This window comes from Lissotriton vulgaris, chromosome 7 (assembly GCF_964263255.1).
Source record: "Lissotriton vulgaris chromosome 7, aLisVul1.2, whole genome shotgun sequence".
NCBI lineage: Eukaryota > Metazoa > Chordata > Amphibia > Caudata > Salamandridae > Lissotriton > Lissotriton vulgaris.
In genome coordinates, this window is record NC_141695.1 from 1738982718 (window position 1) to 1738998621 (window position 15904).

The 15904-nt window shown below is 45.7% G+C and overlaps 1 protein-coding gene across 1 annotated transcript in view; it reads left to right on the forward strand.

Moving 5' to 3' along the window:
* The window catches only part of LOC147706530 (alpha-2-macroglobulin-like protein 1), a 316256-nt gene that overhangs the window by 122268 nt on the left and 178084 nt on the right, over positions 1–15904 (forward strand). The window contains exons 15-16 of the mRNA XM_086932996.1: positions 3076–3225; positions 6040–6246. Of these exons, the coding sequence (XP_086789122.1) occupies positions 3076–3225; positions 6040–6246 (357 nt within the window). The remainder of the gene's footprint in view (positions 1–3075; positions 3226–6039; positions 6247–15904) is intronic.

The following is a 15904-nucleotide window of genomic DNA, read 5'->3' on the forward strand; positions in this document are numbered from 1 at the left end:
CACATCGCTTCCCAAACCATCCACTCCCAAGCCTCTTCTTTTGTTTGGTAAATAGGCAAATAGAACAATCACTTGATGCCTGATTTAGAATGGCGGATATCCCTTCCGTCTTATCAAAAGTGCATTTGGATTTAGTAGACTTGTAATTAGGCATGTAGTACACTTGTAATAAGGTGGAAGTGATATCAATCATGTTTGTAATAGAGTCCTGTCCACCAAACAGTAAATGATGCCCTTAGTTACTCTTCAATTTCAGAAAGCCAGACCTCCACCCACAACACAAGAAAAACCAGTACCTCAACATGGCAAACCTCCACCCACAACACAAGTAAAACCAGCACCACAACAGAGCAAGCCTCCACCCACAAAACGCATAAAACCAGCACCACAACAGGGTTAACCCACAGCACAACTAAAACCAGCACCACAACAAGGAATATTTCCAACCACAACACATGTAAAACCAGTAGCTCAACAGGGCAGACCCCCACCCACAACACAAGTAAAATCAGGCCAACAAAAGGGCAAACCTCCACCCACAACACAAGTAAAACCAGCACCACAACAGGGCAAAAACCGAACCACAAACGCATAAAACCAGCACCAACACAGGGCAAGCCTCCGCCCACAACACAAGGAAAACCAGCACCACAAGAGGACAAACCTACAACCACAATACAAGTAAAACCAGCACCATAACATGGCAAACCTCCAACCACAAAACCAGCACCACAACAGGGTTAACCCACACCCAAAGCACAGGTAAAACCAGCACCACAACAAGGCAAATCTCCAACCACAACACAAGTAAAGCCAGCACCACAACAGGGCAAACCTCAATCCACAACACTAGTAAAACTAGCTCCAAAACAGGGCAAACCTCCACCCACAACAGAAGTAAAACCAGCACCACAACAGCTGGTTGGCAGCACAGTCCTCTCCTCCTTTCTTTTGCCACACAAAGATGGCATTAAACAGAAGTCTCTGAAGATGCCTGGCTATCCTGTACCCCTCTCAAATATCAAGCCCTTGCAGTGTATCCCTTTCTTTGCCTGGCAGTCCATGCAGAGGGAACAGGGGTGTAGTTCGGGTATTGTTGGGGAATTTGTTGCTGTCTGAATCAACCTGGTGAGATCAGAACACCCCATGCCCCCAATATCTGGATCTTCTCTTGCAGTGTGCTAAGAAAGTCATTTCTATTTTACATGCAAACCAGATACAAGTTGGGATAATGCAAGGCAAACCTTTGCAACTCCCTTGAAATGGATGAGATATTCTGATTAACTAACATATACCTTGGCACACTGGGTGGGTGGGATCAACTATCAGTGGTGCATAAGGTGCAGTGGCTGAGACTCAGAGGCCTGAATGGCCCACTTTACCCTAATTGTTATATTTTACTACCCAAACAACAGTAATCGGATGCATTTCTTTTGCATTTCCTTGCTTTCAACAGGCCCCGTGCTGCACCACTACAGGGCAAGCAACATTAGTCGAATCATTAGGGGTTTAAAGAAGATGGCCTACATTATTCCAGTGAAATCTTCTTTTTAAACAACAGTCTCAGTCAGGCAAATCTCAAGCAATAATTTCCACAGGCTCAGTGTTGGATATTAACACCTAATTTGCTCAATCTCGGTTGTGGGAAGTTCTGTGTGCCCAGAATTGCAGTATTGCACTTACCACATGCAATCGTATTTTGGATGATAAGATTTTAAGAGCCTTGTGATAGCTACTGAACATTTCACCAATAACAGTTATGGTCAATACTAGCCACCCATTAACAAGAATGCCCATTTTCATGTGCCTGCTAACAAGTATTACCAGTATTCACATGCGCCAAAAGAAAAAGGTTGTCAGTTTCACATGATCTGGAAGAGATATTGCCAGTTCCCACAGTACCAGGTATCCAGGCATTGCTATTTGGGCATCTCAGTACAAGACATTGGCAGCTTCCAAAGGTATCATTAGCTCCCATGTCCATGAATGCACTCTAGCCCCAGCACCATCCCTTCTTTCCTGACACTTTCAGTGAGGCAGTGAAGACTCTTCCTATGCCTCAATTGGAGAAGATCTTTGTGCAGGAGTGGTGATCCGTGCTCCATGTTTCGGTAGAGCAGCTCTAACAGATGCAAGCACACAGAAGGCAGTTCCTTGCCACCACAGTGGCAACTGACCACTCACAAACTCTGGCAGTGTTCATGACAATAAAGGGGGGTGGATGACCCAGACAATAAAGGCACAGCATCCAGATTCTACAGACAGCTTTCCAAATTTATGCAGACACTCTAATTTAAAAGGTTGGCTATTATCAGACACCTGCATAGGTATGGGCAGGGTTCTTTAGGTGAGGTGTTTCAAACCCCATTCCTTTTTGTGGTTTTGACAAATTGCACTTGGAGAAAGGTTATTTGATGACTCTGTTAAAGGATGATTCTCTTATAGATGCCTAAGGTATGGGATCTGGATCTGCTACAACAAAAACGAACAGGTGAGTGAGAGTTAATTGCGCTGGGAAGAAATCCTAGTAATGCAATACAATATCCGGTTAGCTCAAAGGATAAGGTCCTGGTCACCCACCCAGAACCAAACAATGTGACATATGGATCTGCTGCCTGTCTGGGAGGCTAGTGACCATCTGCCTTTTCATGAGCCCTGGCGAACATACCTCCACTGTTGACCACATCCTACAGTGTTACTTTCTCAGTGGACTGTACTTTGCCAACGCATCACATTGAGAATCTGTCAATCTTAAAAGAGTTTCCATGGTTGCTTATTGACTAGGCTTCAGACCGCAGTAAACAATGAGGACCGCTGATGTTGGCATATCAATACTGAAGGTTCACCCCCAGTTAAGCAGCCTTTGCTCGATTGTGAAACTGATGCTCCTGTCCTTAGTTGTTAAAGCAGTAGGTGTGTGGCCAAGTCGAAGCGTACATATTCTTTGGAGTTTTTGGTATCGGATACGCACAGAGGAGTCCTGGGTCTAAGGGTATTGTGAATCTGATTTGTCATATTTCTATTTTATGCAGAGGCAAAGGGACGCCTTTTGACTTTTGTGTTGCGTTTTTGTAGGTGACCTTGGGATTCTCTCAAGTAGAGGCATTACCTGGGGCTGATATCTCCCTTCACCTGCACTCGGCTGCCGGCTCTCTATGCGCTGTCCGCGCTGTGGATAAGAGCACGGTACTGATGAAACCCGAGGAAGAGCTCACAAATGAAAAGGTGAGTAATGCTGCTGCTCCAGCCCAACCTGTTGGCACTGTCAACAAAAGATACTGAATTCAGAAAAGAGGCCATGAGCATATTATAGGCATAGGGTTGAAGTCCGCAACAAACGCCATGGAATTCCATTCTTCGCAGACCTCCATCCCTCTGAAGGTGTTGCAACACTTGCATTTAGAATGGCTCAAGCCGCAGGTCATGATTCCTCTACTCAAGAAAGCTATTGAGAAGGATCCCACATCCCAGAGGAACAAAAGGATGCATTCTCACTAGTGTTCAGTCTAGAAGAGAATTCCAGGTCTCTATGTTATATTGTAATATTGCAGGAAATGGTTTATTTGCCAAATTGACCATCATATATTCCCTAATTTCCACCAGGATGGTTGAATAGCACCAGAAGACAGACAGGATGCTTGCTTCCATATCTCCACCTGTACATCACAGCACTCACACATTTGGTCTGCGGTCAGTACCTCGAAGGCTTTCCAAGTCTTTGACAGTAGTATGTTCTAAGTGCCAAAAAAAAGCCTAACTTTTTGGAATATATGATGTCACTCAAAATGCCTCAGGGAAGAGCATTGCTTTTATTCATTTACCCATCTATAATTTTATACGTTCCCTTAATCTGACTTCCTTTTCATCTTTCATCACTCCCATCCCTTCTCCTCTCTTAGCACAGCAGTCTATTAGATAAAAAAGTCACCATTCAGTTTAGTCAGTTCCATGAGTTTCTTCAGCACTCTGTGCAAAGTGTATATAAAAAACACAAAAATTGGTTATGCAATATGTATTAATATTTATTTTTATTTTTTATTAAGCACAAACAGTGACCCAGAGAGTTATGGTGGAGCTAGCGAGTCACCGATATGCGAAACTAACTCTACAGACTGCTGGTCAAAATGAAAAGTTTGGGCCAAATATTAAACTGTGTCCTAAATTATGCATGACTGTATTGACTCCTTGTGACAAGGAAGTTGCAAACAAAAATCCATCCATCTACTCAGCTGCAACAAAATATGCTAGACAAATAAGCAGCTGCAGATTGTGGATTACCTGAAGGTGCACACATCAGAAGTCAGAACTGCAGTGAGTGGGGACCTTGATCATAGAATGCGCTCTGTGGAATGTACATGCATTTAAAACAAAACATGTTCCATAAAGGGCGGTCAATGAAGATTGGTTAAATGATGGGACCCTGTGTCCACTCTCCCAATGTCCAAAACTAACCTGGCTGCAAAACTGTATCGTCTTCAGGATCCTGGTTAGGGATTGAGGCAGACCAACCTATAGAGACTTGCCATAGTCCAATAAATTCATAAGTTGCACAGGCAACAGTTTCCTTGGGACCCTCAATGCAAGAAGCTGTTGATTGACTAGTTGGAGGCTTTAAAGTCATACTACAGTTGATAAAATCTCAACCTCTTTCACCATCGCCTCAGCTGGCAGCGGGAAAGATTTTATAGTAGTCCTCCAATGATTGGACAAAAGGTAGTTTTTACTGTAAACTCCTAGGACCTCTGTTTTGCACCGTAACTTCTACTCTTTCAATCATTTGGATATGTCCATTAAAGAACACCGAAAGCTCTCCTGGACAGTTTCAACTGAGGCCCTGCCCTCAGCTCAAAAGATGAAGCCGGTATTGTCCACCTATGGATAGAACACAAACTCAAAGGAACTAATGATCACAGCTGAAGGTCTAATATTAATACTCCTCAGCAGAGGGCTGATAGAAGGAACTGGTGCTTGTTTTGTATCCTTAGAGTGGGATCTGTGATTCTCCAAGGTGAGGGCATGGGTCCTATCTTTCAAAGCCAGTTCGGAAAAATTCCTCCCACTTTCCTGAATCGATAAAAGTGAATGGTAGGGAGAGGGCATAAAATCCAGAAAGATAACAGCATTGCCAGCAAAGCTGGCCTACTTGTGTTTAAAGCTAAATGAAGATAATCAAAGTTGCAAATTTGCTGAATCCGGCCTGCACCTGGTCAAGTATATTACTGTTTTCCAAACAGCCTGGCAACCGACAATATTGCTCTTTGCAACTTGATGATTACAAAGAGAAACTTATACAAAATACATGGTTCAGACAATGGGCCCAATTCACAAAAGTAATCTGAGACAAAATCAAAACGTTCCCACTTTCGGTATACACAAAAGGCATTTAGTAGTAGTAAAGTTAGGATTCCTAACTTTACTACTACTAAACAGAGACAAAATCCTAACTTTACGACTTTCAGTATTCACAAAAGGCATTTAGTAGCAGTAAAGTTAGGATTCCTAACTTTACTAATAAATGCTTTTTGTGAATACCGAAAGTTGTAAAGTTAGGATTTTGTCTCAGATTACTTTTGTGAATCAGGCCTAATATGTACTTTTAAAATAGAAGCATAACATGGAAAACACTATATTTAAATGGAGAAACAAATTGACAAAAGTTCGAAGTGATTAACTTCAATATACAACAGCAATAGTTTTCTGCTCTTTATACTAGACACTGAAGTGTACCAGACAATGCATATTGCAGTATTCTAGGCTTTTAATGTTAATTTGGGAGCCTGTAAATTAAAATGATCTTTTAAAGACATGTGTTGCTGAGGTCTTGTGAATAACCAGCCTTTGATCATATCTCCCCGTACTTGGGACCTCAATAAAGCATTCATCTTTCTATCATTCTGTTCATAATGTCACTATAAGTCCTATAATGAGTCTTGGACCTGTGATTCAAGACCACTCACCTTTTACTGTACAGATTTTCTTCCCAGAAAAGCATCTGTTCTATTTTTGTCTTGGTGAGTTCCATTATCTCCTCTCCTTTAGGTGTTCAACATGATCCGGCCTGGATTTTTTGGGGGTTACCCTTACCAAACGGAGGACCCGATGGAATCTCCCTGCACAGACTACCCTTTCTTCCCTGGAATTATGCCCCGTCCAGCTGATTTGGGTCGGCAATTATCATCCCGGAGAAGGCGCTCCATTATGCCATGGTGGCCTCAGAGGGACCCTGACGTCTACAGCTTGGTGCAGGTAAGCTGAGCGTGCACTTTGTAACAACTTCACACTTTCACTCATGTCAATGCCCTCACTGGGTGAAAGGAGCAGCTTGTACTCTAACAAACACTGCCACCCACAAACCGAGTCTTAGAGCCTTCACTGAGCCCTGGGAGCAGCTTGTACTCTAACAAACCCTGCCACCCACAAATGGAGTCTCATAGCCCTCACTGAGCCCTAGGAGCAGCTTGTAAACTAACAAACCCCGCCACCCACAAATGGAGTCTTACAGCCCTCACTGAGCCCTAGGAGCAGCTTGTAGACTAACAAACACTGCCACCCACAAATGGAGTCTCATAGCCCTCACTGAGCCCTAGGAGCAGCTTGTAAACTAACAAACCCCGCCACCCACAAATGGAGTCTTACAGCCCTCACTGAGCCCTAGGAGCAGCTTGTAAACTAACAAACCCCGCCACCCATAAAATGGAGTCTTACAGCCCTCACTGAGCCCTAGGAGCAGCTTGTAAACTAACAAACCCCGCCACCCACAAATGGAGTCTTACAGCCCTCACTGAGCCCTAGGAGCAGCTTGTAGACTAACAAACACTGCCACCCACAAATGGAGTCTTACAGCCCTCACTGAGCCCTGGGAGCAGCTTGTACACTAACAAACCCTGCCACCCACAAATGGAGTCTTACAGCCCTCACTGAGCCCTAGGAGCAGCTTGTATACTAACAAACACTGCCACCCACAAACCGAGTCTTAGAGCCTTCACTGAGCCCTGGGAGCAGCTTGTACACTAACAAACACTGCCACCCACAAATGGAGTCTTACAGCCCTCACTGAGCCCTAGGAGCAGCTTGTAAACTAACAAACCCTGCCACCCACAAATGGAGTCTTACAGCCCTCACTGAGCCCTGGGAGCAGCTTGTAAACTAACAAACCCCGCCACCCACAAATGGAGTCTTACAGCCCTCACTGAGCCCTGGGAGCAGCTTGTAAACTAACAAACCCCGCCACCCATAAAATGGAGTCTTACAGCCCTCACTGAGCCCTGGGAGCAGCTTGTAAACTAACAAACCCCGCCACCCACAAATGGAGTCTTACAGCCCTCACTGAGCCCTGGGAGCAGCTTGTAAACTAACAAACACTGCCACCCACAAATGGAGTCTTACAGCCCTCACTGAGCCCTAGGAGCAGCTTGTAAACTAACAAACCCCGCCACCCACAAATGGAGTCTTACAGCCCTCACTGAGCCCTGGGAGCAGTTTGTACACTAACAAACCCTGCCACCCACAAATGGAGTCTTACAGCCCTCACTGAGCCCTGGGAGCAGCTTGTAAACTAACAAACACTGCCACCCACAAATGGAGTCTCATAGCCCTCACTGAGCCCTGGGAGCAGCTTGTAAACTAACAAACACTGCCACCCACAAATGGAGTCTCATAGCCCTCACTGAGCCCTAGGAGCAGCTTGTAAACTAACAAACACTGCCACCCACAAATGGAGTCTTACAGCCCTCACTGAGCCCTGGGAGCAGCTTGTAAACTAACAAACCCCGCCACCCATAAAATGGAGTCTTACAGCCCTCACTGAGCCCTGGGAGCAGCTGGTAAACTACCAAACCCCGCCACCCACAAATGGAGTCTTACAGCCCTCACTGAGCCCTGGGAGCAGCTTGTAAACTAACAAACCCCGCCACCCACAAATGGAGTCTTACAGCCCTCACTGAGCCCTGGGAGCAGCTTGTAAACTAACAAACACTGCCACCCACAAATGGAGTCTTACAGCCCTCACTGAGCCCTGGGAGCAGCTTGTAAACTAACAAACACTGCCACCCACAAATGGAGTCTCATAGCCCTCACTGAGCCCTGGGAGCAGCTTGTAAACTAACAAACACTGCCACCCACAAATGGAGTCTTACAGCCCTCACTGAGCCCTGGGAGCAGCTTGTAAACTAACAAACAACCCTGCCACCCACAAATGGAGTCTCATAGCCCTCACTGAGCCCTGGGAGCAGCTTGTAAACTAACAAACACTGCCACCCACAAATGGAGTCTTACAGCCCTCACTGAGCCCTAGGAGCAGCTTGTAAACTAACAAACCCCGCCACCCACAAATGGAGTCTTACAGCCCTCACTGAGCCCTGGGAGCAGCTTGTAGACTAACAAACCCTGCCACCCACAAATGGAGTCTTACAGCCGTCACTGAGCCTGGGAGCAGCTTGTATACTAACAAACACTGCCACCCACAAATGGAGACTTACAGCCCTCACTGAGTCGTAGGAGCAGCTTGTAGACTAACAAACACTGCCACCCACAAATTGGGCCTTAGAGCCCTCACTGAGCCCTGGGAGCAGCTTAAACAGTAACACACTGCCACCCACAAATGGAGTCTTGCAGCACTTACCGAGCCTTAGGAGAAGTGTGTACACTAACAAACACTGCCACCCACAAATGGGGTCTACAAACACTGCCACCCACAAATGGAGTCTCACATCCCTTACTGAGCCTGGGAGCAGCATGTACACTAACAAACACTGCCACCCACAAATGGAGTCTTACAGCCGTCACTGAGCCTGGGAGGAGCATGTACACTAACAAACACTGCCACCCACAAATGGAGTCTTACAGCCCTCACTGAGCCTTGGGAGCAGTTTGTACACTAACAAACACTGCCACCCACAAATGGAGTCTTACAGCCCTCACTGAGCCCTGGGAGCAACTTGTAGACTAACAAACACTGCCACCCACAAATGGAGTCTTACAGCCGTCACTGAGCCTGGGAGCAGCTTGTAAACTAACAAACCCTGCCACCCATAAAATGGAGTCTTACAGCCCTCACTGAGCCCAGGAAACAGCTTGTACACTAACAAACACTGCCACCCACAAATGGAATCTTACAGCCCTCACTGAGCCTGGGAGCAGTCTGTACATAATGTTATCACCCAGGGGAGGCCTTAGGGCCTCCCCCGAGTGCAGAGAGCAGCCAGTGCATCATATCACAATCGTATCTAAAGAGAGTGCGAGAGCGCGCAGTGAGTGTTCACATTCTCACCCACAGAAAGAGTGTAAATGTCCTCACTGAATGCAGAGGGCAGACCAGTGCTTACTTTGTAAATCAATAAGTGCCAGGGCCCAAGGCATTGCTCAGGGGGCCGTGCAGCTTACACTACCAACTATAACGGCCGTCCTAAAGCTTCCTACTAAACATCACACTCCTATTAATGTGACAGTTTGGACAATTTCAGGCCACCCAAAGCGGTAAGAGTGGCCTGAACGCTATGGAATAGTTTTTAAATATGTATTTATTTGTTAAACTGATGTAGTCTGTACAAAAATAGACAGATAGCACCACCAAGCTATCATAAGTAAGTGTGAGTGCCCAGCACCTGCAAATACCGGCACAAATTAAGCATTGGAGAAGGCTGAACACTTCCAACTGCTACCCCCAAAGGGAGTGTTAAAGTCCACATTAAGTGTAGAGAGCAGTCTGTTCATCATATCTCGTTTTCAACTTTCGAGGGCCCTCACAGACAACAAAAGCCTCAGTGAGTTGAGGGAGTGCGTTGTGCTTCACCTCACATTCTCATCCTCAGAGGAACAATAAAAGTCCTAATTTAATGCAGGGGGCAGTCTGTAAATGTTATCACCCTTTACCTTCTGATGGAGCATTAGAGCCCTCATTGATATAAGGGTGTACATCTCTTCACACACAACTCTCACTGAATGCAGGGAACAATCTCTATCTCCTCCCTTAGTTTCCTCTCACTACATGCAGGGAGCATGCTGCCCATTTCATTACAGTCAACCTTTGCTGAAAGCAGGGATCAATCTCTATATCCCCTTGCTTAGTTAACTCTCACTGAATACAGGGAGCAGTCTGTGCATCACACACAGTCAACTCTCACTGAATGCAGGGAGCAAGCTGTACATCTCCTCACGCAGTCAACTCTCATTGAATATAGGAAGCAATCTCAGAATTTCCTCGCTTAGTCAACTCTCACTGAATGCAGGGATTAATCTCTGCATCTCCTTGGACACTCAACTCTCACTGAATGCAAGGAGCAATCTCTGCATCTCCTCGGACACTCAACTCTCACTGAATGCAGGGTGCAAGTGGTACATCTCCTCTCATTGAATATAGGGATCACTCTCTGCATCTCTTCACTTACTCAACTCTCACTGAATGCAGGCAGCAAGCAATCTCTGCATCTCTTTGGACTCTCAACTCTCAGACAGAATACAGGGTACATCTCCTCAGACACTCATCTCTCACTGAATGCAGGGAGCAATATCTGCATCTCCTTGGACACTCAACTCTCAGTGAATGCAGGGAGATGGATGTGCATCTCACACAGTCCAGTCTCACTGAATGCAGTGTCTGTAATCTCCTCGCACAGTGAACTTTCATTGAATGCTCGGAGTAGTCTGTAATCTCCTCGCAAAGTCAACTCCTATTGAATGCAGGGAGCCGGCTCTGCATCTCCTCAGACACTCAACTCTCACTGTATGCAGGGAGCAAGGTGTACATCTCTCACACAGTCAACTCTCATTGAATATAGGGATCAATCTCTGCATTTCCTCACTTAGTCAACTCTCACTGAATGCAGGGAGCAATCTCTGCATCTCCTCAGACACTCAACTCTCAGTGAATGCAGGGAGATGTATGTGCATTTCACACAGTCCAGTCTCACTGAATGCAGGGTCTGTAATCTCCTCGCACAGTGAACTTTCATTGAATGCTGAGAGCAGTCTGTAATCTCCTCGCAAAGTCAACTCCTATTGAATGCAGGGAGCAGTCTCTGCATCTCCTCGCATATTCACCCCCAAATTAGTGCACGGGACAGTCTGTATGTCTCTACATTCACTCAAGAGTGAATTTTACTGCTCTTGCTGAGTGGAGGGAGCCATCTGTACATCCATTCACACTCACCTACAGAGGTGGAGCTGTTACTAAGTTTTGAAATACCCTAAATAGCACCTCACACTGTCACCCCTCATTGAGTGCCGGGTGCAGTGTGTATCACTTCACAGGCACAACCAGAGTGCTACAGCCCTCTCTAAGTGCAGAAAGCCATCTGTACATCACTTCACACTCACTAACAGTGTTGGAGCCTTCATAAAGGCAGGGGGTCCCTTGTATATCACTTTACACATTTACTAAAAGTGTGTCAGGATCCTCATTGGTTGCAGTGAGCCATCTCTACATCACTTTACACTCACTAACACTGTTCTCACTCTGAGTGTCTGAGCCATCATTTAGTGTGGGGACAATATGTGGAAGAGTATGGTCGCTTCATACTGTCACTGACAGAGTTACGTGCAGAGAGTCAGTCATAACAGTCCGTACTGACCCATGCCCAATTAAAGGGTCTCTGGCAAGAGACTATACCTCTGCCTGATTGAGAGGAAAGGGATGAGACTGTCTCAAAAAAAACTTGTTTGTAGCATGTGTCGCTGTAAATACACATGCTCTGTATACTCTTGCCATCTAGTGTTGGGCACAGACATTTGCAAGTTGTTTTCTTTGAAAAAATCTTTCTAGTAACGAGGTACAGTGGCTCCTCCTGTTGCCTGCAATGAACATGGGTATCAACTTCTTGTTAATTTTTTTTACACCATCGGGTTCGGACGTGTACTGACAGATCTCAGTTTTTGGCAACTTGCAGCTCTTTCATTTGACCAACAGTTGTTCTATATTCTAGTGTTAAAGAAACTCATCTCAACAGTGGATCTTTGGCTCCACTTAGCTTTCAATACGTTGTTCCAGAGCCAATGGCCTTCCAAGGACGCCTCACCGCCAAGGCCATGGTGTGGTCCCCTTCCCAAGACTCCGTTCATCTCATCCGGAAGACTTTGTCTTCAAGAATGCATGCACAATAATGAAAGGACCCCTTTCCAGTACTGTCCGCAGTGCCACTTGAAATTTCTGTGGACCGACCAGGAACTGTGTAATCTCTGCCACTCCCTCGACCACGACAACGCCATATGTACATTTACATTTACATATGTAATGCTTGCCTCACCTTCCAGTGACAGAAGACTCTTCAGTGCTGACTCAAGCGGAGGTGTGCACCCCAAAGGATGCAGAGGCAGGCGTCCAATGACATGCCCGACAGCTTTGGGGAAGGCAGTGTTGAAGCAGAGTAACACGGCCCTTCGTAGGCTCAGCCCCTCTAGTCATCACCCAGTCTTCTCCACTGACTCTGGTGCCTCACAGCCACAGACGAAAACTTGTCCTGTGAGTATGGTCGGCACTGACATACATTTCAGTCCAGCTCTATGGCCCCTGATTTGAGGCACAGCACTGCTTCCAAGCGGGTCAGGTGTCTAGGCTGTTGCCTACAAAAAGCCAGAGGGCTACCACCACCTTCGGGCTGTGGTTGTCACTGGCTGAAGTCTCAGAGCTGACAATGACCCCTCCTCTAGGGATAAAGCCAGCTTCTTGTCAAGGCTGAAGATACTCCACTAGTCTGGGGACGTTTTGAATGAAGGCCTCTCTGCCCCCATTGACAGCCAGACTTACGGCAGTGCCAAACCCAGTCTCAAACTTCTTTGGCCCCCAAAGCACACTTTGCAGCTGCAGGAGGAGTTGGATACATACCACAAATGTATACTGATTCACTTAGAGACTGGAAAAATCCACACTAGGCTGTCCCAAAACCACCAGAGACTTAGCCACAAAAGGGGACATCACTTCTACAATACAATCGTCCCACTCTTACAAGGAGGGAAGTTGACACCTGCAATGCACCTTTTGACCTGATGCCCACTGACGACCCGTCAGTTGGACAACTATAATTTCGATACTCCAGGGGTGATAGATGTGGTAAATAAATTAATTACCCTGACATAATTCCTATACGTTAACAAGGGGCATGCATATAATGAGAGGCAGAGTCCGTGGTGTCCGATTCAGAAGGGCTTTATTACATTGACTGCAGTAAATGGAGAATCGGGTTCCATCACCACTAAGGTTCAGGAAGGGTCGTCATCCAACGTTTAATCACAGAGTACATCATTTATAGTTCAAACATACATTGACTTGCATGGAGAAGGTGGAGCAAGCGAAAGAGAGAGAGATAAGAACACATAGGCGTGTAAAAAGGCGTACATGTGGGCGTTCCCTTGATGAGTCACAGGTGTGTCATAAGTGGGTGGACACATGGAAGGAAATCTATAGGGGCAACTGGAACCTTTACCCTACTTGTGTGCGTAACCTGATCATGACGTGTAATGGACGTATAACTGGGGGAGACAGGAGGGGGCTGACTTTCGTGCTAGTAGAGAGGTCTTGGATGTCAGGACGACCTGTACTTCTGATATCTTGATATCTTGAGTTCGGGGGATGTATTATCTGACTTAAAGGTCGCTCGAGCAAAGGCTGCTCATCACTAAATGCTAGTGTGGGCCTATATTTCTTCGTGCATATCATGGGGGCTGTGGGCTTTCTATGGATGCGAGCTCTGTAAATCACTTGAACGGAGACAGAAAGGCTAGGCCCTATCTTCTGCAGGCGGAATATGTTTACCCTTTTCATTAGGCAGGAATGTGTTTCTGTGGAGCAGAGCAGATAACTGTAGGCATAATACTGTCTTGGCAGGCCAGGCTGGGCACCTCTCGGCTGAGCAGGAAGTAGACAAGAGGTCAGGGATACATAACTAAACTGCAGCTTTCAGAGTGTTTCAGGAGGCTTGGAGCCTGAATTCGGGTCCTGGCCCTACGGAGCCACAAAACGGGTGCATCTCGATATTTGAACGTGCACCATGTAAAGACATTGGCAACATAGGCTTAAAAGCAGAATTATCGTTTCTTTCGTGGAGGGCCTGGTAACTGACATGTTAACGTTGGACGCAAATGCAAATGCGTCATCATTTCGGCCATAGAGGGAAAATGCATGGATGTCATGCGCATACATTGAACGTCGGGGTACACGATAGGGGACATACTGGCCATATAAAATTTCATTTACCTCATTCCCTCCTTGTCCCCTACGTTCCCTTCAAGTCACATCTATTTGCATAAGACCTTGTATATGGTCATACTGCATCATTTGCTCTTCTTTTCTCTTCTGGATACGTGGATGGGGAATACAGGCAGTGGCACACAAGCCGCAAATCGCCGGGCCACATTGTAAACAGAGGCAGGAACTGAATATAACAAGCAGTGCTATTCCTAGGAATGACAGTACTTTCCATCACCATGCTGATATTACATTCCAGAACCAACCGGACCAAGTCCATGTGCCTGGGTTCTGATGTATCTCGTGAGCTATCTTGTGGAGTCTTGTTATTGCTGCATACACGGATGGCGCGTTATTAGGAATAAACACGCAACAACTGGAGCCGATCACTCTACAAGCTCCGCCCCTATCTGCCAGGATGACGTCAAGAACAAGGCGGTTCTGAAGAACAACAAGTCTCATAGCAGACTGTTCTTCTGTTAAGTTAGCCAGAGCAGATGTAGTCTTGTTTATTACTGCTTCAAGGGTTCTTGTTAACCTGCGTATTAATTTACTGTTCTGAATGGGACCTATGAAGAAAAAGAATCCTTTATTGAAATCTGCATATTGTTCCCAAGCTGTCTCAGTCTGGTCGACAATTGGGGAATCAGTCTCCCTCCTATTTCTGACGTGTACTAGTCGTGAATCTCGATGACAATGGGATGGGGCTAGAAAGACTGGTGGCAAAAGGAACGCTATATAACATGTCCCACCCCAGTCCAAAGGCAGACGTATATAGGCTGTCTGACCACAAATGAAATATGAATGGCGGGAAGCTTTGAAAGTAGACTTTCCTTTATCATTGAATTCGATTACAGTATTACAATCACTGTGTCCTAAATGTACTGATCCTTGCTTTCTGACGCATAATTTACCTTTGACTGGTAAAACTGTTATGAACGGTGGACCTGTACTTTTCTCGGACTGGACATTTAAAATCATGAAATTAAGGGAAGCATTTCCTTGTTCGTACACTTCATTTTCTAGGTCTGTTCCTTTTCTCTGGGGGAAACCATCTGTGTCTGGAAAACATGCTTCATTCATTACTTTATTCAAGTTTCCATATATCCATTCATTCTTGTTAACTATGGACTTTCTGTCTAGTGATGTCATTAAAGCAAACCATGCTCCGCACGAGCCATTGTGCGAGAACGGGAAAGGAAAAAGAGGCAGAACTCCCTTCGTTTTCTGGTAGGGTGGGAGACGGCCACATACCCAGCAATTCGTTACATTGCTGGCCTGATGAGAATGGTGCAACATTCGAATGAAGGTATTGTTGCGCAGTGCTAGTCGATATGACAATTCATGGGGTGGCAGATCACTGAATGTGTGCTCTGCAGTGTCATTGAATGGGGGATATATACGTGAAGCAATAGGAGGAAAGAAAACATGTAGTATCAGGCTGATACATATAACAGTTATACTCAAAAGGAACATAATAATCAGAGTTACTATACATCTACTGCGTAGGGACTTGCAGTATTTCTCTCTCTTATCTCTCTGTCTCGTACTGTTCTGATCTAGGATCTTATTCATGTCAGGAACCTGTCTAACCGATTCACCCGAGAGGGACTTAAACAATTAAACTGTCTGACTTACTAGATCGTAACTTTAATTTATACTCCTGTTGCGGAGTTTTTTCTAGCAAAGGGGGCTTTGAGTCACTGGTTTCGAGGCAGTCCTTGGGTT